Source organism: Phoxinus phoxinus (genome assembly GCF_949152265.1).
Source record: "Phoxinus phoxinus genome assembly, chromosome: 15".
Lineage (NCBI taxonomy): Eukaryota > Metazoa > Chordata > Actinopteri > Cypriniformes > Leuciscidae > Phoxinus > Phoxinus phoxinus.
The window spans coordinates 10,300,532-10,326,980 of NC_136890.1; the positions used below are offsets into that span (position 1 = coordinate 10,300,532).

Genomic DNA, 26,449 nt, shown 5'->3' on the forward strand with positions numbered 1-26,449 from the left:
CACATTCTCTTTCTCCCTCTCCAGCACTCACTTATCTCTTCCTAAAAACTGTCCGTGGATCTCTTCTTCTGTTTGCAGCCGTGAATAAGGCACCATGCCGGGACTAAGGGACCAGGCGCCACTATCAGTTCTCTATCTGTCCCTGCTGGTTTACTTCTGGACTGTAAACGGACTGACAGAACACCGCGAATCAGAGATCAGCCACACAGCTCCAGAGCAACATGTGGAGCGCAGAAAGGCAACATCTGGAGCAGGTACAAAAGGCACAAGACTTTTGTCTAAAGTTCAGTTTAACCCTTAAAAAGTACTGTATCAGGAAGATCTTGACTTGTTGTAATAATCCCAGAAAGCTTCAATAATATCTGTCAATTGGGTTTTACTTGGTTGTTGGGGGTCTCTGGGATCCCAAATGTATAAGAAACAAAAATAACCTTTAACCAAGTACAAATTGTTGGTGATCTGGAAAGAAAGCACTTGCTAATTAGTATTCAGTTTTCCAACAGCACACTGCGTTTACTTAGACAGGTTATATTTTGCACATAGTTTACAGCACATTTTGAGTGGTACTTTACGAAAGACAGGGATTCTTCTTGAAGGATGCCAGAGTTTTTTCAGTTACGTGACCAAAGCTCTTGGTGACAACAGCAATACTTGCACCTGCGCTTGGAGAGCCACGTCTAAGAAGAGAACTCACCAAGGAAGGAAAATGCTGAGTTGACTATTTACCTGACGTGATGTGACAAATGGAGATCAACTAGCGCTCTGTACGTTGAAGACAGACTTCCATCCTTGTGTTTCAAAAGAATTTGATGGCTTCATTATTCTTGCAACTCGAATTAAGGAGTTAATTTAAGAGTTAATAGCAGCACTGTTGCTGAGGTTTGGAAAATATGGTTACTGGCAGGCTTCTGGTATTCAATAACACAGCATTTCCATTAAATGCAGGAACGCAGACTCACTTTTACAAACTGGAAAGATCTGTGAAATTACAAAGAGTAATGAGAAGAACCCAATAGGAATGCATGTATTTACATGTCTTAGGCAAGAATATCTGTAGTGTTATTGGTCACTCCCTAGAGTAGCCTCTCACAAGATTTGTATAAAGGTTGCTGCCATGGTGGGAGAGTAAGAGCCTTTTGGTTGCTTTTTAGGGCTTAAAGTCAACATGAAATTCATATTGACCTTATTCACTTCCTTGCCTTGTTGTGAATGATTCATTGATGCATGTAATTTCAGAGATGAAGAGTTTAATCAAATTGTAATAACTTATCTTTTCTCTGAAACGATTTGCCTTTTCCGCTGATGTCACTATGGCCTCACAGGCTATTTGATGTTGTCAACCAGTTGCTATTTTAGGCATTATTTTAGCAGGCTGTGAACAAACGAGTGAACAAAATCAAGTGCTGCCCTGCATTTTTACTTGTTTGAATCTTGTTTTATTTGGAAATATGTCACATTAACCAGGCAAAATGAGGGTTTCACATCGACTTCAAGACCTTTGGCTTCTTGGCTCAGTTTTGGCCTAGCTGTGGTTCTTCGTTCTGAAGATGGTCTGGTAGAACAGACTTCATACACACCAGCCCAGGCTTCACCCTGGTGCTCCTGTCTGTTAGATGATTTAGTACTCTTAGACTGTCAGACTGAAAAGGATCAAATGATACTTGATACAATCTGTAAAATCTGATATTTTGGAAAGTTGAATGAGCAAACTGTTCTTCACGAAACACTTGGAAAAACACTAGTAATATTTTTGGAAATTTCTGAACAGTATAAAAAGAGTTTTACAATTACGCATATGTGAAGAAATGGTGAAACCCATCAAAAGCTGTCATTTGTCTTGTTTCGGCCTAAACTGGCGTAGTTGGTGCAAATGCTCTGTTGCCACATTGTTCTCGTTGACAATAAGAGTTTGACTCCAACTGAACAATCCTGTTCCTGCTTTTCTCATAATAATTTTGTGTTCTCTCTGGCAGTAAAAATGGCAAAAAGGGCCTGTGCTGAAACAACCTTAATTGCAAGCTAGTGTTGATCAACAGCTAAGTAAACTTTTGCCAGATTACTCCGAGACACCCAAGGACTGGCGTTGTGAACTAGCTCTGTGGGTAATGACTTCACAGCAACAGGCAAGAATGTTGCTTAAAACTTTCCCAGCAGGCATGAAACTGCCCTTGGGACACAGGACAGGATGAGTTTCAAGGGCCAAAGCGTCTGTGTCAACATATGAGGCTATGAACTCTAAAATTGGGCCGTCTGTGTGTGTGTGTTCAATTAAAGATGAGTTGACAATGTGGAAATGAAGAGCCAAGAATATTTTTTGTTTTTCTAGATGTTCCACAAGTGAAGATAATCCCACCCTATGCAAAGATTGAAGTTGGACAGTACAAACAATTGCTGTGCAAAGGTGAGAGGCCAACATAAACATAAAATAATAATTTTGTCATAATTTATCCACCCTTGTGTCATTCCAAACTCGTATGGTTTTCTTTTGTGGATAAAAAAAATATTAATTTTTGGAGAACATTGTGGCTACTGTTTTCCATACAATGAAATCAAAAGCGGATTGGATCTGTCATATATATATATATATATGTATATATATATATATATATATATATATATATATATATATATATATATATATATATATATATATATATATATATATATATATGAAAGTGGTCTACGAGCAACAAGTCTCTTGAAGTTATATAGCTTTGTGTGAGGGACAGACGTCATATGCAAATCGTCATTCACTAAATAAACTAGCCAAATAAATTTCTCAACTGGACAGCAAAAATCTAATTTGTTACAAAAATGCTGCATTTGAGGTTAAATTTTACTGACATTAATGGCACCATATTTGATTTGAGAGTGCAAGGAGTCATTTTTTTTATTGATTTATATAAATTGCGGTCTGTTCTTCACACAGAGCTATCATATGGCTTGGAATATATTGCAAGAGTATTTAATAAATAATAAAAACATAAGGCAGTGGCTGGATATGCATTTGTTCTTGAACTAACTCAGATGCTAAAGCTGTAGTATTCAGTAATTTTTCTATGTTATTTCCTAGTTGTTGGGGATGCAGAGGAGATTTACTGGTTTTCTCCTAACGGTGAGAAGATTCTAACAAAACATGACAACCTCAAGGTGCGCAGTCATGGCAATTCCTTGTCCTCTCTCATTGTTCTCAATGCCAATTTGAACAATGCTGGGATGTACAAATGTGTGGCCAGAAACAGAGACAAGGAATCAAAAGCCATGGTCAAGCTGGACATCCTTTGTAAGTATTTACCTTAATATTATCAGTCAACATGACAGTCCATCCTGCGCATTTCTGATTGATTTAACATTCTGGGTTCAGTGTTTTGTCAGTATACTGAAACACTTTGAATATATTCAGTATTTCAAATTGTTAAAATGTGTTTTTTTTCTTAAATGTCATGGAATTTTGCTAACTTCCACCATTTTGCTATATTAAAGACACATTATTTTTGCTCAAAGATTTTTATTGTGTATATTATTAAGTCACTTTAATATTTATAGTATTTTTAGAGAACATTTTTTCCTGTTTCCAAAAATGGGGCAGAAGTAACTAGAAGTGCTGTTTGAATCATACTTGAATTAGTCAGTCATCCAGAACAATGTGTTGGAAATTTGGAGAGAATTATCAAAGCGTAGCCAGACATCCTGGTAGACAGATGCATTCCTTTTTCTTTGTACGTTCCTGTTACAAGTGTCCAAGAAGCGTGGGTTGACTGAGGGAGTCAGTGTTGCAGTGCAGAAAACTAGACTTTTAGAAAAGCCAAAAATGTGGCTGATTGGTTTCCCCGAACTTGTGTGCAAAAAGTGTAATTTCCATTTGATCAAGCAGCTCAAATAGGTTAAGCTTGGCAGGATTTTTTCGTGGATGATAATGTTACTTTCTCTCAGCTGTGAAACATCTCTACATTCATAAAAACTAGCATGGAACATTTCAATTGCACAAAAGGCTCCTTACAGTGGTTTTTCATATTATTAATATGTCTTCACATTAAGAAAAATTGACCGGTATGTGTCAACCAAAAGAGCCTATTGTATCAGAACAGTACTTTTTAAACACAACCTGCACATCCTGGAATGGGAAATTGCATAAGTGCAGCCAATCAGATTAGCTTGCCGTTTTAGAAAATTAGAAAAAAGTTCGATATGCATCAGACAGTCTGAGACCAACCACAAAGTAACCTTCAACTTTAACATGTGTGGCTACAGTTTATGATTGAGCTATAATCTACAGTTTTCTAAACTCCAAAATTCAAGATGGTTACTTTTGCCAAGTTTGTTTCTTTCCTTCTCTCTGTGTCCTTTAAGTAAAGAGAATGCGTAGAGAAACTGAGAGGGAGGGAAGAGGAAAACGACAGAAAGAGCCAAAGCCCACCAAGAAGCCCAAAGTTCCCAAGCCCACCAAGAAACCCAAGGGCGAGAAAAAAGCCAAAGGAGAGAAGGGGGGGAAGAAGAAAGGCAAGAAGAACAGGGAGGAGACCACCACCATCACCACCACCACTATGGCACCCACAACCACTGTGCCCATTGAGTACGATGAGGATTTTTATGACCCTGAACCTGACCAATACTGGGATGAAGGTTAGAAAAGCCCTTCTTATTAAATTACTCACTCAATTAGATCTGTGCATTTTGGTGTGATTGGAGCAGAACATTGACTGCCTTGGTTCTGTTGAAGTATTGTCTCCATTCATTTTCTCCTTAGGGATTTTATAACATTCTTCATAAAGATTTCTCAACCAAACCAACCAGTTCAGAGATGAATAACAGCATTACACATTTGATCTGAAATGGTGATAAGAAAATCAGTCAAAGACCAAAGGTCAAGACTTAGTACTTAAATAATTTTACAAACGAATTAACTGCTGATACCATGCAGCATTATGAATGACATAATGAAATAAACAAATTAACAATGGTATATAAAACTGTGATATTGTTATATACTGTTATAAATATTGTGAGACTCATTCGCAATGATTCACAGGAGTAGTTCCTGATGAGTTTTTTTTGTCACAATTTATGGTTGCATGGTAACCGCTCTGTTGGGTGGATCTCTCTTTAGAAATTATGGGTAGTGTAGTACTTCACCCAGAAATCACATATGAAACATCTTGTAAAAAAAAATCATTGCAGAATGATTTTATTCCATGATCTGGAATATGGCTGGAATTGACTTGCACTCACAAAGACTGTTTGTATACCGTACATAGAATTTCCTGCGGAGACAACAACAGCGGCAAAACCTACATACCCTCCGACAGAGAAAACCACAGATTTCCCAACAGATTTTCCTCCTGACACGGATGAGTATTCCCAACCTTATCCTGACTCATGTGAGCTTAACATCATTTATGTCTGTGTAAATAAACACCACTTTGTACATTATTATGATCGACATTTCCTTTAACTTAGTTGAAGACGATGACTATTGGAAGGTGTATGAGCCCACACCCACAACTTCTGTGATTGCTGGCCGTCCAGCTAGTGAGGATGATTATTGGGATGCCGGATGTGAGTCTTCCAAAAATCGATGTTTACACATGAAGCTAGTTAGCAGGAGTCACAAATGACCAATTGTTCAGTTAGGACACACTTTAATAAAGTTATAAAAATGTTTTTTCTTTGGCAACAGATGAAGTGTCAGAAAACCTGCCTTTCCCTGATGGCAAAGAGATCAGCTCTACCGACAATGACTGGCAGTTCACTACCACAGGTAAACCGATCATTCCTTCTAAATGCTCCTCAAAATAACATTACATTTTAAACTATGATTTATGCAATGTTCATGGCCACTTCTCTGTTTAACTATTATTGCAGAATGGTACTTCTTACTATGTCTTAAAATAACATTAAGTTCACATTTTGTAATTGTAACTATAGTCCCAAAACAAAATAAAGATAATAAAAGTAGGTTTAATTGGCAGTTGGGTTAATGGCTTTCTGCTGTCTCAGACTTGTTTTTGTTTTTTTTAAATAAGATCTGTTATTACAAAGGAGTAAATTTAAGCACCCTATGAATTTATGTGTGAATCAAATAAAACTCTTACCACAATATACACCCATCTCATGAAAGATCTTGTTTTTACACACTTAAAAATCCGCAATGTCTTACAAAATACAGCAACCCAACAGCGACAGACAATTAGCAAACATTTTATGAGTCATTAAAGTTTCTCTACTGTACTCTCAGTAAATCTCGCAAACTTAACCTACATTTCTTTTCTTTTGTCACAGAGGAGCCTACCGTCCCTCCATTTGAAAACAACTGGTATGAAGAATATGAATATGGACATGGTACAGTACATGCTACTTTGATACTCCATTTTGAAAAGAAAACAAACATACATTGAGATTATGCATGAGAGGTGTTGCAGGTTTTAAGAGGCAATATGATATGGGGTGCATGCACGGAGGCAGAACCTGATTTGACCAAGTGCAGCATGTTCCTGGATCAACACCTTTGTGGATCCTGTAACAACATTTCCAATCAACCAATCAGATTTGAGGGACACAGTTTATGTCAAGTTTAGGCTTACAACCAGATTTACGTGCTTCTACATCAGTGTTATTCATTTCCCTCAGATTTTAGTGATAGGAAAGGGTTAGGTTTAGGGGTAAGGATATGGTTAGGATTACAATGGCCAGTTTTGGACTGGAATGTTTTTCCAGGATCAATAAAATATGTTGACCCAGGAACGCGTCTAACTCAGCAAAATCAGGATGTGCGTGCATGGAGCCCATATTTTAGACAAAGGGAATTTTTTATTAGGAAACAAAACTCTGTCCAGGAGAAAAACAAAACAGACAGTGTCTGTTATTATTAGGGTATAAAAACAGAATTTCGTGCAGGAAAAGATTTTAGCCTTAGGGAAATTTGGCTGGAACAATTTTGATTTGATTATATGATTCAGTTTATATCTAATTCACTTATGGAAATCTGACTATTAGACAATATTTTCTTACATATTTTGTATTTAGTATTTGGTTTGTCCTCTTTTGCTTTAATGATCTCCACAAGTTTCTGTAAAAGATCGTGTTTTCCAGCATGATTTAAGAATGATCCAAAGAGCATCTTCTGCTACAATCTGACATACTAATGTGTTCGCATGATCCATGTCACAATTGTATTATCTGATTTATGACCTAAAAGCTCAATTAATTTCTTATTCATTACATATTCATTATATACATTTTTTTTTTTTTAAACACGTTTCAACTTCTTTGAATCCGGCTGCACTTGCTTAATGTGTGACACTGACTCTGTTATGTTGTGCTCTTACATGTACACCCTTGCTTTCTGTTTTGTCATCAGAAAAGAAACTGGAAGAGGAGAGGGAAAGAGAGAGAAAAGAACAAGAGGAAAGAGGTACAGTGTTTTATCCTCATATAAAGAGAGTTTATGGGCCCTTCCTATTTTGCACCCGTGCCAAGCGGACTTTTCCCTCCACAGACGCACGTCGGTAAATTAGGGAATGAACTTGCGCTCGCGGGGGCGGTTCAGCGCAAAGAGGCGTGTTCCGGCGCAAACGTTCCCTGGTGCTATTTTGCAGTTTTAGAAAGCAATTCCGCCACTGACCAGGAAAACCCAGTCTAAAGACAGTGGCGCGTTGCGCGTTAGTCATTTGCTATTTTAAGGGCGCGCTTGGCCATTATGTAGCGTGTGAACAACGCTCAATATCTACTTTGATTCTCTAATTTTTGCAAATCATACATTATTACAAGGAAAAATATTAACACACGAGGGAAATCATTGTTGTGTCCATGAAGATGTGAAAAAAATAGGCATAAATCTAGCTTACACATTTACCCTAATTATTATACGCCTGTTTAACTGAAGCTAATTTGGGTGGGTTTCTCCCATTCCCATACAATGTCACTTCTCTGTCTTTTACGGCCCTGAGGAGAACGCCGGTCTCCTCGGCTGTGAACCGCGCCTGGCAAATCCGCCGTTATAATAGCAATTCGCCATGGAAAAAGTGTGTCTGCTCTTAAAGTGAATGTGAGAGGACGCTCTGTTTGGTTTATTTCACGTTACGCCCAAACCACACCTATGAATAATGAAGCTACTTCAGATCAACCCATTTTAGATTTGCTTCGGGCGCAAGGCTGCATTCCAGTCCAAAATTGTCATGCCCTTCACTCGCTAACTTCCCTCCGTGTCTTTCACTCGGATGTACGTCATTGCTTACGTTGCACGAGTGCCCACTACTGGCGGAAACCGCAGTGGGCTGAATTGGAACTTCCTAAGCCCTTAATCACTTGGAATCAGCTATAGAGATGATTTATAATTTAAATTTTTTTTTAAATATTAAAGAATTTGTTTAATGCAGCATCCAAATGTATATAGGAGTGTTTGGGTTGTTTTAAATAAAAAATATATATAATTAATATATCATAGAGTTGTTTGTTGTGGTGGTGATTAGAGGAGATCGGTGGTGACGTCACAACCATACTGCATTGTGGGACATATAGGTGCCTGAAGTGTACATATGAAGTAGACTCGCTCCCTCTGTCAAAATCGAGGGAAGGAGGGTCGGTCCATATAAACTTCCCTCGGGCTTCGTGAAGTGGAACGCACTTCAAAATGGCGGCAGGAATTCCCCCAAGGGGAAGTGCTTAGGGAAGTTCGCAAGTGCGTGTCTAAAAGTGGACTGGAACGCAGCCCAAGAGTCATTTATCCCGCCGGTATTATAGCAACAGTGCCCGGGATCCGCCCACAAAGTTACTTGCGTTTCGCGTTTGATACTTGCGTTTCAGATCGTTAAAATAGGGCCCTATATCTTTTAGCTGTGCTCTCAACTAAGACTTTATATTTAAGTGCAGTTGTACTGAATATGATGTAGGCTCTAGAACGCATTAGCCTGATATTCTGAACAATAATACAATTTAGAAAACCATAACTAGCCTACTTAGTGTGTGCTATTCAGTTTAACACAACAATAGTGTAGTTATAGTGTTGTATATTTCAGTGTAGTACTGGACTATCATTGGTTTCAATCAGATATTTGGACATACAATACATGAGTAAGATCACATATTTTTAAATCATTCCATTTGTTTGGTTTGTCTTGAGCTGGAAAACATGTTTTATTGATCAAAAACATCAACGTGTTTGTCAGTCTTTACCAGGCCTTTCTAACTATCCGTTTCTAACACAGTTAATAACACAGTTAGCATGACAATCACCTCTGTTTTGTCTTCCAGCTACCCTACATTCTGCTCACACATGATTACCGGTATTGACTTTGACAGTTGTGGGAAATTACCGAATGACAAGCATTCATTAACACCTGTGAACTCTGACCCTGTTCCCATAAACTCTGATGTTCAGTTCTAGTTCCTAACAGACTGAACAAAATCCTTCGCACTGACTAAAGCAGGAATTTAAAAAAAATATATATGCAGAATATTGTGAAATATTAACCAAAATAAGTAAAGCCAGCTGAGAAAGAGAGTTTGGGAGATCTTGAGAGAAACGTTCCAGGTTCAACAAAAGTTAAGCTCTTCTAACATTATCTGAAATCAAATATATTTAAACCTGATGTAAAATAATGATACTATATACACACGGTCTATGCCACAGTATAGTTATAAAGGGGTGCAAGGATGATGTCCTTGGTATCAAGGTTTTCAATTCATGAGCTATATAAGGTCTATAAGGTAAAGATAACTTGATCATTCTTGACCATTTTGCTCTACAACGTAAATTACACACATCCACATCGAAAACTCAAATTTTGAAGCTGTTATTTTTTTTTTTTTTTAAACGTATGTTTCTAATAAGTAACTAGATAAGAACGTTCGGGGTGTGAGTGTGTGCTGATGTTCTAGATCAGGGCTTCTTAACTGGTTTTGCTTCAGATTATGTTACAATGGCAGGTCTTTGAGCTTGTTAAGAACTATAATCTTCAGATCATCCTCCCATCTCTTGATTGTAAAGATGAATGTTTCTTGGAAATGGAGATCCAGACCATTCCAGATGATTGTGAACTGTTTGTCAAAAGTGTTTTAAGATATTTGGTGCCAGGTTCACTCCGGTTCATTCAGTTTTTTTGTAAAAGCTAAAGCTTATTTTCTTTTGATTATTATGTAATAATCACATCGATTATGTATAGGACTGTATACTTTATTTATTCAAATTAAACTGCATGTTTCCATTGATTGTGAAGTTAGACATTGAAAAGTGCAGATCAAGCGCATGGGGCTGCAGTTTTTCTTGTTATGAATTGAATCCTATTTTCCGTTATTACAGTTGACTACGCGAAGTGATATGGAACTGTAATGCGGTCAAGACCTGCCGGAACTACTTTAGCCGTGCGGTTCCCTGAAAATAATTGCACACTGTAGAACGTTTGTCAACCAATCAGATTCAAGCATTCAACGGCCCTGTAGTATAAATATATATATATATATATATATATATATGTGTGTATAAATATATATATGTGTGTGTGTGTGTGTTCTATCCTATTCAAATGTACAGGGACTATTAAAAATTCAGAATGCACTTCAAATAATAAATAATCAATTAATTTATAATTAATAATCAACACTCAAAAAGAAGCTAAAACTAACTTTACAAACATTTAAACTTGCACATGAGGCAGTTTTTATTGAAAATTTTTAATAGCAGAATTGTTTCTACTCCAGTTTGTTGGTCAAATATAAACCTTTAAATGACAATATACTTTGATAAATTGTTTTCATGACAGATTTATTCAAACATACATTAAATAATGAAGACATCACTAACAGGTTAAGTAAAAATATAATGAATATGTAATACAGTGCATATATTTAGCAAAATGAAAATAAAAAAAAGTTCAGTCCAGAGCTACTGTCCACACAGCTGACATGTTGGTAAACTTTAGTTTAGGGTCCAATTCTCACTATAAATGAGTTGCTTATTAGCATGCATATTGGCTGTTTATTAGTTCTTATAGAGCACGTAGAACAAAGTCATGCCTTATTCTGCATGACTTTGTTCTACATCCCTTAATCCTACCCAATACCTGAACCTTTAACAATTAATAAGCAGTAATTAGGAGTTTACTGAGGCAAAAGTCATAGTTAATATTAAATTAGTGAAATTGGAACCTAATCTAAAGTGTGATTGACATGCCATTGGAGAAGCGGTAATTAAATGTCTGTCTAAGTCACTGATTTCGGCCCTCCAAAACCATTTTGGCCCGAAACCGAAAATAGCTGTTTTGGCCGAAACTTTTAGGAAGCCGAAATTTCGGTGCATCCTTACTGTGGAGTGTTGAGCCATCCGTTAGCATTCACATTCATCAAAATGTGAATTCACCAATAGAATTTTACCTAGTTCCTCAGTGGCTGATCAATACCAAAGACTTGTTTTACTGATCAAAACTTTACTTAACTAGTTTGCGTGACAGTATTGTGTAGTATTGTAGTATTGGACTATCATTGGTTTCAATATATATTTGGAGATACAATACATGAGTAAGATAGATCACATATTTAAAACAAATTTTAAGACATTGTGAGACATGTAAAGGCAAAATTTCTCATTTTCATAATTTTTTTTTAAGTTGAATTAAACCAAAAAATATTTTTAATAGTTTTATTTAGATAACACAGTAACAACACTGACTACCAGCAGTTAACTACCAGCTTTATATTCATGTTTTGCTCATGAATCCATAGCATTAATGATGACATTTTTGTTTTTCCCAAAAATTTGTCGTCTCAGAAAGAGAAGAGAAGAGGCATGAAGAAGAGGAGGAGAGAGAACGCAGGATTCAGAAACCTCTACCACGCGTGTACAGAGAGCCTAAAAGTGAGTGGTTGGACTCGGTTTGGGCATATAGCCATATGGGATGCTTGCCATTAGCTTCATCACTTAATAGATAACATAAGACAAAAAAATACACTTAGGACAAAATGACTGAATAAATAATAAAATACTGACATGCAATAAACTTATGTAAGAGCATTCCCAGCTCTCAGTTCTGGCCGCAGATCTTACCAAACAAAAGCAACATTTTGGCATTCAGTTCAGTGACTTAGACATAATGTCAACAAACTGTAAATATAATTGAAATAGTGAGATCTTGATGAAGTATTCATTAAGTTCAAGTGAGTAGATACCTTAAAACTTTTAGAAGACTTCAGCTGTTTTTAAGTCATTGCAGATGCTGAATCCAGCCGAATCCTGCTTTATTTCAACAGCTGGTTCTTTTCAAAGAAAATTCCAAATGTCCTCCCTGCGCAGATGCATGGATGTAGTCCTTCATCTTAATGCACATTACTCTGAATGAAGACAATAATGGCAGAGCACTTATTATATTAAAACGAATTATTTTGAATTTAAAAAAAATATGTTATTAATCTTTTTTGTTGTTTCATTATATCTTTGAGTTTATTGTGTATCTGCATAGTCTTGTCTATACAGTTTCCATTTACTTTGATAGTTCAAACTAATATTGAGTTTATAATATATGTACATATTTTCATATTTATATATATATATTGACATCAAAACATCAATTTTACAATTATAAGAAAAAAATTAACATAAAATAATAATGATATATAAATTAATTGATATTTACTTGGAATACATTTTAGAACACAACGAAAAGAACAAGTATAAATTGAAGGACATCAATTTATTAATAAAATAATGAGGTGCCATCAGGAAAGTTTAACACAGTTCTTAGTGAGAAAGCACAGATAAACTGATTTCAGTCTGGACTAGAACATTTTGTGTCAATCACATTTACATTTATCAATTTAGCAGAGCTTTAATTCAAATCATGTGTTAGGACAAGAACACTTTCATCCATGTATTTTTCTCTCTGGTTTGCTGTATCAGTTTGTCCTCCTCTGGGTATGGAGTCTCATCGCATAGACAATGACCAGCTGCTGACTTCCTCTGTTTTTCAACATCGCTATGGCTCACACAGAGCTCGTCTTAATATTCAGGTATAAACATATGCACAGATACTCTAATGTATATACAGTACACTGAAAGGTATAAGAAATATACGTATATAGAAATAGATGTGTTGTCATTGTGAGCATATTGGTTCATGTAACAGGCGTCTGGTGATGAAGATGATATGAATGGTGGGGCATGGTGTGCTAACCCTGATGAGAAGATCCACTGGATTGAACTGGGCGCACGTACACTAACTGAGTTCACTGGCGTTATCACCCAAGGACGAGATGACCCCCTAGAGTAAGACAGATATTAAAAACTTAGGAGCCATGTGGTTAATTGTGTTTAAGAACTATCAAACTATCTAAACGGTATATATTTCAAATTTGTTTATTATTAGGATAAACCCCTTGAGATGTATCATCTCGTTTTCGAGGGGGTCCCAAAAAGTATACATCTACAGTCTTTGTTATTGTTTTGTTGTTTCAGGACCGACTATGTTTCTTCCTATTACGTGGCATTTAGTAACGACAGCAGAGAATGGACTGTCCTTCATGACGGATATGCTGAATGGGTAAGTTGCCAGATTGCCGTCATTTTCTCTTCTCCTTTTGGTATCCAAATCTTTCTGTGTTGCTTAGAGGTTGTAACTCATTAACAAGACAGAGATTTTCTACTGGGGGTCCGTGACCCTGATATTTCAAGAAGACCCAGTTATTATTTGATCTCAAACTACTTTTTTTGTAGTTAAACAATACATATTAATTTAACTTCAACCAAAGCTGAAGGTCAGCTAAATATGTAATATTTGCTTTTAAATTAAAATATACTAAGTAGAATTAATGTACAATTAATGTATGTGACTTTCATCAATTATGACAATTATGGTTTTGCAATAAAGCATCATACCAAAGTCGGCAAATACACTAATATGGTTCTATGCTATTATAGACCAAGCTTAAAGTGCAGCACTTGATATCACACAATATGTACCAGTAATTAAAAAACTATTCAACTAAAAGTATTTATTAATTGAGTCACTTTCCCCCCCCTCCCTTCTCTCTGCTCTCAGTTATTCTTTGGCAACTCAGATAAAAGCACCCCAGTTTTGTCTCAGTTTATGGAGCCGGTAGTGGCACGTTACATCCGCATCTTGCCCCAGAGCTGGAATGGTACGATGTGTATGAGAATGGAGGTTTTGGGCTGTCCAGTACCAGGTGAGAGACTCAGGACCTTTGATTAGACTCAACACAGGCATTGATGGGAAGCATTAAATTCAAACAAAGATGTTTTTTTCTTTGTGCATTGCGTGCTGACTAGGGGTGTACAGCGGAGCCAATGTTTGCATAACAGTCTAAAAAAATGTCGTTTCTGTATTCGGATTAAACCGGACGTGGGTTGGATATACAATTTATACAATTACTTGAGAAGACTATTATGTCTATGGCTTTAAATGTATATCGGTTTCGTTCTTAGTTATTATTATTGAACAAATATGCCTTGTATAACTCAAAATAATATGTTTTTATTATGATTATAACATTTATGTAAATATCTTCTAACTGTTAGAGCTGATAGCCTTGTAGGCAGTAATTCGATTGTGCTTTGGGTGACCTGAGTTCGAGCCCGATAAATAAATATTTAAATATCTTCTAATTAAAATAATAATAATAATAAAAATTAAGTTCAAAATTTTTTTTTTTTCCAGAGGAACTTTGTGTACAGAGTTATGTCAGGACAATCACCATAGACTGTAAAAAAATATGGTCCCTGTGTCCGTGACATCACACCTAGGTTTCTGAAGAGCATTTTTGAGGCCCTAAGTGGGCAGAGCCGGCCGTCGCCATCTTGGCAGCGCGTCACCACGCGTCACTCCCGGATAACCGAAACTGGGCATAGAGGCGGGATTTAGCTGAGGTGACGTGACCGCTAACAGACAGCAGACAAACGGCTAGTAGTGACAGCAGTGGCAATCCACCTGTCACTCAAGTGACCACGCCCCTAATTATGCAGAGTTTTAAGGCTTAATATAATTTAAACAGATACGTTATATAAAAATTCTCACAGGTGTCATGAAGAGCTAAATTAGCTATAGACCAAAACCACTTTTTGTACCAGGCTGTAAAATATATATTTTTTGCTGTAAAGTTAGGCATATTAACATGGGGGGTCTGTGGGATTGACTCTCTTTTGGAGCCTGTCTCTAGTGGCCAGTCGATCAATTGCAGTTTAAATCACTTCAGTGTTGGATTCAAGAGAGGAAGGTTGCCGCTTGACAATCACCCATAACCTCAAATAAGAGGAGTCATACTCTAGCTGATTAGTGAACAAAAAGTTGAAAGAAAATGTTCAGTGTTGAAAATTGCGATTGCGATCAAGCTATGATTATTTCATTAATTTGTGTATCATATCGTACAAGGTTTAAATAATTTAAATGTACATATCAAATAGTAGAACATATGTATGATGTAGAATTTAGTTTATATTTCTCTTGCCAAGCTCTGATTTCGGAGAGATGCATAGAGACCGCAACACGGCTATTTGATTTGTGATTTATTTAAGTATCATTTCGTGCTATCCCCTGGCACACATGTTATTCAGCAAGGAGTGACTGTGTCAGCCAAATATTTTTTCTATTATTAGGCAAAATTATTCATTATTTCCTTTGAAGCCAACATCCGCGCCTTTCCGAATAAGGTATTCGGCTTCGAGCACATTTATAGCATATAGTTTAAGTATATTAATCAACATTGTGCATTTGTTCTTTACTCAGATCCTCTAAACCAGCACCAGAGTCAGAATGAAGTGACGCATCGAGATGACCTGGACTACACCCATCACAACTACCTAGACATGGAGAAGGTGATTGGAGAGTGCCAAATGCTTGGTGTCTTAAAAATTCATGAATGGCAAAAAAGACAAACTACAATTTAAGAAAATGTAAAACTCGTATTTATGATAGGATGTTGTGGGTGGCTGCCAGAGAATTTCTGTGTTTCTAAGCTATGAGATTCAAGGTGTAGCACATATTTGTAGCACAAACCATGTGGAATGAGTTACACACAGAAGTTTAGTAGGCTTATGGATGTCAAATTACTAAATGTGCGGTACCGGTAATCGCTTAAAAATTTCACTTTTCCTATTGTCACAGCTCATGAAATCCATTTCTGATGAGTGTCCCAACATTACCAGATTCTACAGTTTGGGCAAGAGCTTTAAAGGGCTGGAAATTTATGCCATGGAAATTACTGATAACCCTGGAATGCACGAAACAGGTGAGGGATATCAGAGTAGGTATGGAAGAAACAATATTATTATTCCATTTTGGTTATATTACAGGTACTGGTCATTAAATAATTTGTTATCAGATTTGAAATTTTAATATAAACAAGGAGGAGAAACAAACAATGTGTGTTTATTATCCATTTATCTTTCCTCAGGAGAGCCAGAGTTCAGGTACACAGCAGGTTATCATGGTAATGAAGCTTTGGGACGAGAGCTTCTTCTGATGCTCATGCAGTACCTGTGTAGAGAGTATAAAGATGGCAACCCTCGAGTGCGCCACCTTGTGGATGAGACACGAATTCATCTGGTGCCATCAGTTAATCCTGATGGCCACGTGAGAGCTTTCGAGAAGGTGCATTTAAAATGTATAAAAAAGTAAAAGATGTCATTTCTGCATTACTAGGCAGGAATTTATAAAATAATTACTGCTTTTGAAACCGATTCAGAAAAAAAGTGAATAGCTACAGTCTAGCCATCTGAGATTTTGTAATGGAGATAATTCAGTAGCACTACAGCATGTGAGTGCATATTAGCACCATTTATTGTTTGCTTTTGGGATCTGATCTGATCTTAGCGTTTGGACCTGGAAACATCAACTTTATCAACCAGACAGGTTAAAGTCCCAGGAAACATGCAAACTGATTAATAACAGACAAATCAATGTGGATAAACAATCTGCCAAATGTACAAATATAAATGGTGTTGTGACATTTTAATCTCACTAAAGTTTATTAGTAACATAACTTTGTTTCACAGGGCTCAGAGTTGGGCAGCTGGACATTAGGACACTGGACTGAAGATGGCCGTGACATATTCCAGAACTTTCCAGACATAAATAACATTCTTTGGGATGCAGAGGATAAGGGCATGGTGCCCAAATTGACACCAAATCACCATGTACCCATACCTGAGGGTATTCTGTCAAGCAATGGTTCAGTAAGGAAATAATGCCATGTTATATGTGTTCATTTAATGAATCAAAGCACCACTCACAGTCTTGAACACCTTGAGTTTGACCAATTGGATTAGAGGACCAGTACTAACGTTTTTGTTTTTGTTTTTATGTTCTTCATTTTAGGTTGCAGTGGAGACTCTTGCCCTTATCTCCTGGATGGATAGTCATCCATTTGTGCTTGGTGCCAACCTGCAGGGTGGCGAGAGACTGGTGACATACCCCTTCGACATGCTCCGCCTCACCAAGGAGTCTGAGGATATGGAGAAAAAACTCAACTCCAGAGCAAACAGACGGAAGCGACAGTATGAGGAAGAGGAAGAAGAGCCCAACCCTTACCTTCACATTGGATACCATCAGGAGACCTACAGTGGCCCCCAAGAAAACCATGCATATCATCAAGAAAACTATGGATACCATCAAGAAAGTTATGGGTACCACCATCAGAACCAAGGATACCATGAGGAGAACCAAGGGTATCATGATGAGACCCAAGGGTATCACGAAGAGACCCAAGGGTACCATGATGAGAATCAAAGGTATCATCATGAGGGTCACTCTGAAGGGTCTCATGAGGGCTATCAAGAAGGATACCAAGAGGGATATGGAGAGGGTGAACCAGGGGAAGAGATCAGAGTGGTTGAGGACCAGTCTTTGTTTCGTTGGTTGGCCATTTCTTATGCCTCTACTCACCGCACCATGACTCAAACCTATCAGGGAGGATGCCATAGTGATGACCCAACAGGTGGGCTGGGAATTGTTAACCGTGCCAAGTGGAAGCCCATCCCAGGAAGTAAGCATTAGGAATTTGCGTGGAACGATAATTTAGAAAAGGGCTGTCCAATCCTGCTCCTGGAGGGCCATACCTTCCAGGTGCTGGATTGGACACCCCTGATTTAGAATGATCTTTCAGATCAAATTGAATCTGCTTTGACACGTTAAGGCACTGATATACTTATATATAAGAACAAACTAGTGTGACGCCATTTTGAACAAAATCAGGGCAAAACTAAATAAAAATTCACTCCGACTGGTAAACACCTTCCTACTACCATTGGCACGTGGCAATTACATAATATGTAGGTGTCCATTAGGGCTGCACAATTAATCGGAATTTACATGTAATCGCAAAGGCTGTGTTGTAAAGTTTTTCTTTTGCTCGAAGCAGAGACCAGTGAGACAGTTGGGATCGCGTTCAGAAGTTCTTGTTTATTGAACACGGCTGCAAGTTCGTCCAAAATCAGTCTGACCTAACGGTCTTCCAACAAAAAGTCTAAAACTAAACAGTTTGCATTGTGGTTATATACATTCCAAGGGGGAGGGATTACATAGAGGCGGAACATCTGAATAAAGCATGTAAATGAGGTTCGTACCTGAGTCAAATCTCTTACAGAGATTTCCTGATCTCATCAGCATAACAGTGATCAGTGATACTAATCCAATCAACAAGGTCTGGGCCAGAGGCTCCAAGAGCCATTTGGGCTCCAAAGGCCATTAGGAAAACAAAAGGTGAGAGTCTCAGTGATTCTCTTAATTTAACTTACAATGGAGAAAACAGGTCTGGCAGGAATCTCTTGCTGGCATTGCAGGAATCTCAATAATCATCTGAAATCAGTCTACTAAACTTTATCAGTTTATATACTATTGCAGTGGAAAAACTAAATTAAACATTTAATAAATTTGTAATCCTTCAGCTGCGATAATTTTTTTATGCGCAGCTTGTCATTGATGTATGGCTCTGTAAACGCTGTGATCTGAAAGCACTAACAAGCATCAAACATCTTTCAAAACATGAGAAGCATTTATGAACCTCTTGTCCAACAAAAGACATTTAATAACATGCTTTTACTCCAAACTCACTTTCTGTCACCAGAAACTCACCAATCTCACTTCTGTGAGATGATGTGGCTTCTTACACAGAAAAAGGCAGTTGTGTGTTTATTAGTCATGTTTAATCAATCAAAGCGTTTCAATCTTCTGTTTTTTCTGCTACAGATAGTATGATGCCCGATAGGGGTTTCCTGGAATGACGTGTGTTATTGTACTTCTGCGGCGGGGCATATTTGCCGTGTCTGCGTGAGAGCACCCTCTGGCGTTCAGATGGAGCAGCATTTACTACCGATCAGCCCCACTGCACTGACAAGCTGCGCATAAAATAATTGCAGCCTTTGCCAAATCGCGTGCGGTTTCATTGCGATTAATTGTGCAGCCCTAGTGTGCGTTGAGGCTCTACCTTTGACATATAAATCTTCTCTGGTTCATTTCTTCTGTGTAGTACGTAAGTAAAAACATGATCACCCTAAAGAGCGGCTTTTATAGTAGAAAAATATCTTTGTCGACAAATCGACTTTGTTACTGTCACTCTGTCACATCTTTAATATTGTAAAACTGCTTGATTTAAAGCAATCTATTTTATAAAATGGTATATACATAAACGTAATGTGAACTGGATGGACATCCGAATTGCAGAGCACGTGCAAACATAAGCGAAGAATGAAAAATAACTTTGCTGTGAGTATATCAGGGCTTTTCAGTGACTAATTTATTTTTGATACCAATTCCTGTCCCTTCTTCTCTTGTAGGTATGAATGACTTCAGCTACCTTCACACTAACTGTTTTGAACTGTCAATTTTCTTGGGATGTGATAAGTTCCCTCATCAGAGTGAACTTTTAAGGGAATGGGAGCATAACAGAGAGGCCCTGCTTACCTTCATGGCTCAGGTGAGCTGTTCACATTCACATCATGAGAATGGACCATAACAATTGTTTAAAACGTATGTAACACGGTTCCCTGAAGAGGGAACGAGATGTTGCGTCATGGCCTTGATGCTATTCAGCATGCACCGGTTACCGGTTTTATCACGTCAGTCCTATTGGCCGATGAAGGTCAGGTGACAAAGCATAGTGCTTCATAAAGACCGGGTTACAGTACATATGTAACCCAGAGATGTTGTCTTTTGAGGGAATTTAAAGCTGCGTCATGGTGTTGAAGCTATGGGAATGTTAAAGGGATAGTTCACTTTAAAATTTAAATTCTGTCATCATTTACTCACCCTCAAGTTGTTTCAAACCTGTATTAATTTATTTCTTCTGCTGAACACAAAGAAAGATATTTTGAAGAATGTCGGTAACCAAACAGTAGTCTGTACCCATTGACTTCCATAGTATTTTTTTTTCCTACTATGGAAGTCAATGGGTACAGACTACTGTTTGGTTACTGACATTCTTCAAAATATCTTTCTTTGTGTTCAGCAGAAGAAATAAATTAATACAGGTTTGAAACAACTTGAGGGTGAGAAAATAATGACAGAATTTAAATTTTAAAGTGAACTAGGCTATCCCTTTAATACCCATGCCGCCATACTGAACAAATGCCTGACCAACAAGGTTGTGATGTATGCTGCAAAAACCCTGTGGCTGACTGAATGAATTGACCCAGAAGGACTTGAGATCCTGTTGACGAATCCATGTCCAAACTGTAATCCTTATGAATGTGTGCAGAAAGGACCAGCCTGCCGCAACACAAACCTCTTGTATGAGCATCTTAGAAGACCGTGCGCCTCATAGGCTAAGTGAAAAATGCCTGCAAGTTTGTGAGAGTATGCATAGATACACACCTTATGGCCACTGAAGAACAATTAACCCAGAAGGACCTTAGATCCTGAGTTTGAAGCCATATCCAAACTGTTGACCTAATGAATGTGTGCAGAGAAGACCAGTTGCTTTGCCAGCCGCAAGAAGTCGGTTTGCCATTCTTCACACATGCCTCCACAGCTCAAGAGCACAAACATCTTGTAAAGAGGCACCCTTAGCTAGAAGAGGCCACACTCCTAGTGGAGTGGGCTTTGGTGCCTAGAGGTGAATCCATAGTGTGCGCCTCATAGGCAAAGTAAATTGCATCAACATTGCAATGCGACAAGCCCTGCTTGGTGGCAGGAACAGTTGATCAGATTTACACCACACTTCCCGAGTGGTCAACATGAATCCCTTGTGCCCTGACTAGACATAAGAGGTGAAGTCTCTCCTTCTCTGGCAAGTCAAACGGCAGAGGGAACAAGACTTGAAGAACGACGGATGAACAGTCAAGAAAGGCACCTTTGGAACGTAACCTGGCCTCAGGTACAATACAACTTTGACCAGTCCAGAGGCACAATCTAAGCAAGAGGATGCAACTGTTACTCCTTTTCCACCAAGGCAGAGCTGGTGCTGGTTCGGAGCCAGAGCCTAGTTTCAAATCGGTTCTTTGTTTTTCGACCACCAAGGCACCAGCTCCGAACCAGTAAAAGTGGTTCTTAAGTAGCATCAAAACATTGCTGGGCTAGAAGTAAGAACCACTTGCGTCAGGGGCTGGGGGCGGGGTTACCGTGACCAACAAGACCAAAAGAAACTTGTGACCGCCATTTTTGAAATAGCTGCTAATCGAGCTAATAGCTGCTCGATTGTAATCTCCGTCATGCAAGTTACGGCGAGCTGCACGAACGCGTTTGATTCGCCGTGTTTGGATGCCGATGTAGGTTCGCAAAGCCATGAGCATGAATAGTAACGCAATATCGCCATTGTTGATGTAAGGCTTGTTGGAGATGCACCGGAGCGTCGCGGACCGATCAGAGCTCCGGGAGTGTTTGGAGAGCATACGACTCCTTGTGCTTTTGGATCACTTTCGCAGTGCTTTGATGTCATGCGGCGATTGGTCTGCGAGAAGCCGAACCATCTCGAACAAACCTGGTGTGTTTTTGTTTGGCGCTGCCGCGCTAGCGTTGCTGGGCAACATGAGATGTATACACAGTGACGTAAGATCTGGCTCTGTTTTGGCTCTCTAGCCTGTGGAAAGGCAAACTGGTTCTTAGAAGACCCGTCAGTAGAACCAACTCCGAACTGGCTCTTGCTCTAGCTCTGAACCAGTACCTGGTTCTTGCTGGTGGAAAAGGGGTAAGTGAGGGCCTGCACATCTCTTTAAGCGATGTTAACGTCAGGGAAAGCATCACCTTGAGAGTCAGAAACTTCTCTGAGGCTGACTCCAAGGGCTCAAACGAAGCCACAAAAAACCTTCCAGGACTACAGAAAGATCCCAAAGAAACTTTGCAATCTGCAGATAAGCTTCAGCTATCTGTCACCGTGCATTAAATAAAACACTAAGCGATGCTTCCCCACAAGAGCTCCATCAATGTGGACATGACAAGCCGAAACGGCGGCCATGTACACTTGAATGAATGAATGAATGAATGAAGCATTTTTATAACGCTTTATTATGCACTATTTTACACCTATAGAGCTGGTAAGTCCCGCCCCTTCCGCTAACCCCGCTGGACCTCTAGGTTGAAAAATCGTCAATGCAAGTGAATGAGAGAAAATAATTATTTTCTAATCCCGTTTGAATTTTGCAATGAATGTGAACATATGTTGTCTGTGAATTTTTTTATATAATTTTTTGTGTAAAGAATGCTACAATTTAGCGGGTGTAAACAATTTCCGCCATGGTGTGTATATATATATATATATATATATATATATACATATGTATATAAAAAAAAAATTCAAGGCTTGCACCTTGGAAACTATTTCAAGGTTTGCGTTCTCGAGCCACCAGGCACTGTTGTTGTACGAATGAGCGGGCCAGAGCGTGTTAAGGGTTTTCTGTTAGAACGGTGTCGTGTAAGTGCCCCCTAAGTTAATAACTAATGACCTTTGCAACGGAAGTGAATCGATCATAACTAACTTTAGCTGGACAATAACTTTATTCTAGAGCTGCTGTAAATCCAAAACAATGTCTGTTACTTTAATTTCCTATTATCACTGTAAAGCTGCTTTGAAACAGTCCATGTTGTTAAAAGCGCTATATAAATGAAGGTGACTTAAACTTGACTTGACATGGTAGTCTTGCGATGGCAACATGCCCCAAGCTTGGGACCCTAGGCAACACCGACATCTTCCACAGAGAAAGGGTTTGAATGCATCTGTGCATAGCCCTTGTGACTCAGAGAGTTGCCTAAGGGGATACCTCTGCTCACCAAAGAAAGTGTGCATATATCCTCCATGTATAAAAGCAAGGATTGATTCATATGTGCAGGAAGTAGCACGTCTGTGTTGTGATCGAATCCCCATAATACCCCCAGAAAAGTTGTTCACTTAATTGGAGAAAGCACACCTTTCTGAAAGTGCAATGTCAAACCTAAACACCTTAACCTTAGGGTTAACACCTTAAATGAGTGAGAATGGCATCTCAATGTTGAATCGCAAACTGATTGAAGGTACGAGGTGATCAGGTCAGGCCGAGAGGACAACTCCATACTGGTGTGATTTAACCCCAAAGCAAACCCGCTGAAGTGAGTCCTATAACCTCATTCCACAGAGATACAATTGGCAGAAGTTACCATGATTCCAATCATTCTCTGCAGGTGAAAATGGTCTCATTTTCAGTGCCCTGAAACAGCTTGCCGGCAGGGAACAACTGAACATATTGACCGAGGGGACTAGTTGGGGAGTCCCCAACACTGTCCAGGGGGGCCAACTGCCTTGACAACCTATAATGTACTAATACTCTCTGACATCGCTCCACGAAGATATGGTGAAAAAGCCAGCTGGAGACTGCTAGTCCCAGAAATACCGAAGTGTTAGGGTTGGCAAAAAAAATCTCCTGAGAGCATCAGTAGCAGAGCAAGCTTTCATATCCAAAATGGGACAAGGGGTGAGGAGAAAGAGAAAGGGAAACATCTGTCTCAAATACCAACTCAACCTGCAATCCTCATGATCAAAGGCTGCCTCGCTGCAGGTCTTGAATCAGTGGCGAGCAGATGTCTGACCCTCATCCCTCGAGAATAGAGCAAGGAGTAGAGCTTTCTTATTGTGCGCCCTCGAAAACTGACTGTGCGTGCTCTAGTCCTAAACAAACAGAGATCCTGTGAGTCATCACCCATAAGAAAGTGGGCACATTGACACACATCTCCTAAATTGCTTGCTTGTATTGTTTTAGTACAATTAGTATCTAAACAAAATCAGTCGAACAGGACTTACATTTTTGACAATTGTACTGAAACAGACATGCTGCTTCTAAAGATAAAGAGCTAGGGATTCCGTGACATAGGTGCCTTTTTATGGTCTTGATGACGTGCTATACCTTCATCACCTGACCTCCATCAGCCAATAGGGTTGCAGTGATTTCACACATGATTCAGACACCAGCACATGCTCAAGACGATCCCAAAGTGTCAATGCCATGATGCAACGTCAAGTTCCCTCGAAAGGGAACCTTGTAGGTAGGACTTTGAGAACTCTGCACCAGTGTTGTAGTACTCAAGTCAGTCTTGAGACCGAGTCCAGGACCATATTTTCTATTACTAGTCAAGACAATCTCATTCGAGTCCAAATGCTTAAAATGTGGTCTTGGACTCTGACTTGAGACTTTAGTCTGAGTGCTGTCTTTTCCAAACTCGAGTACAACAACACTGCCCTGCGCAACCTTACGTTAACCATGGTCTCTTTCCCAGGTGCACCGTGGCATTAAGGGAGTCGTGAAGGATAAAGAGGGAAACCCTATTCCCAACGCCACTGTCTCTGTGGAGGGAGTCAACCATGATGTCAGGACAGGTGAGATATGTTCTGTAGTTCTGGAAATTGTACTGTTTTTTGTGTACTAAAGAGTAGCAATAAAAAAGACTTCTACACTTAGGTGAATCTGGAGATTACTGGCGACTTCTAAACCCTGGTGAGTACCGTGTAACTGCCAGAGCAGACGGCTACTCTTCCTTCACCCGTCTATGTGTGGTGGGGTTTGACCCAGGTGCTACACTGTGCAACTTTGATCTCAACAAGTCTAACTGGGACCGCATCAAACAGATCATGGCTCTCCACGGCAATAGGCCCATCCGGTTGCTGAGCAGTGGCAACAGGGGCGGTGGGCGGCACTTTTCACACGGCAATAACCAAATCCCAAATTCTAAATTCAGTAACCAAATTCCTGTCGGTAACGGTGGGGACATGAACAGGGCTCGTCTACGTCGATTACGGCTAATGAGAATCCGCCGCCTACGGCAGCAAAGACTACTGGACAGCAAGACGACACCCCCTACCACAACCATGACCACCATAACTTCACTTCCATCTACCACAGAGAGTACAACCCCCTGGTATGACTCCTGGCCCCTTGGGGAAACCTTTGAAGAGAACACAACCCCACCAGAAGAGATTGAGTTGACAGATGCACTGGACTACAACTACAATTACAAGATAGATGATTATTAAGAGCAAACTACAGATCAAAGTTTTGCTCCACAGATTGATTGTTTTGGACTATATAGGTCATTACACAAAAGACTTTTATTCCAGAATATGAAAGTTGACCTTGATAATTAATAACACTCAATTTTCTGGTTGCAAAGTATGTTCAAAGCAGCACCCAATGGCTTGCAAAGCCTGAAAGTAGTAAGAATAATTCTGTTGTGCATTCCTGGCTACACATCTACTGTATACTAAACTACAGTATACTTCCAAAGTGTAATATGAAAACTTCTCAAATGACCATCATATCTACTGAGAGGAAATGAGAAAGTTTTAATACAAGAGAAGGGGCTGTATTACAATTTCTTTCTCACAATAAACAGTCAGTCTTTGTTTGTATAGGGCAAGTGTACATGGGAGATTTTCCCTAAAAGTTCCACCAGGTTCAATGCCCTGTGCTAAAGGACAGTTTCTTACCAGTAAATAAAGCCTTGCTTTCATATTCACACTGTTTTTGTTTTATCTGCATTGGTTTCATGTGCACATCAAGGGCATCATTTATAAAACGTGCCTATGCACCACATTGGGTTCTAAGCAGGCGTACACACTTTTCCTTGTGGCAGAGTTGGGAGTGCTGCAGGTATTTGGAAATCTAAACAGCAATATGGATAATAATAAACCCTGTTAGCATTGTTACATAGCATTAAAGTTAAATTATTTGGTTTAAATAACATGCACGCACATTTGAGAAAGGATCTTAGATCAAATGTAGGACGGTTTCTAGGCAACATTTTATAAATGAGGCCCCAAGTCACTACCTTCAAACCCTGTCTGATGCTGAGCATTAGCCCTAACAGTACACATTAGGGTGACTGTATTCACAGTGTTAGCACAGCCTTTTGTAGCATACTGATTCAAGTAATAAACACACTTTTAGTCATCTGTGATGTGTATTTATTGGTTGGTAGGCTAGTGCATGTTGACTGAAGTACGCATGGGAGAAGTATAAAAACTTAAAGCAGCTCTATTCATTAAAATGAATACA

At 38.9% G+C, this 26,449-nt stretch overlaps 1 protein-coding gene across 1 annotated transcript; it reads left to right on the forward strand.

Moving 5' to 3' along the window:
- aebp1b (AE binding protein 1b) lies at positions 1-26,346 on the forward strand. The gene is made up of 22 exons (XM_079637387.1): positions 1-254; positions 2,327-2,401; positions 3,074-3,283; positions 4,351-4,623; positions 5,256-5,378; positions 5,458-5,556; positions 5,678-5,758; positions 6,280-6,339; positions 7,358-7,411; positions 11,762-11,848; positions 12,887-12,996; positions 13,113-13,252; positions 13,442-13,526; positions 14,025-14,169; positions 15,726-15,814; positions 16,104-16,227; positions 16,393-16,589; positions 16,994-17,173; positions 17,316-17,982; positions 19,772-19,911; positions 24,675-24,774; positions 24,857-26,346. The coding sequence occupies exons 1-22, from the start codon at positions 95-97 to the stop codon at positions 25,426-25,428; spliced, it is 3,771 nt and encodes a 1,256-aa protein (XP_079493513.1). The 5' UTR covers positions 1-94; the 3' UTR covers positions 25,429-26,346.
- The last annotated feature ends 103 nt before the right edge of the window (positions 26,347-26,449 follow it).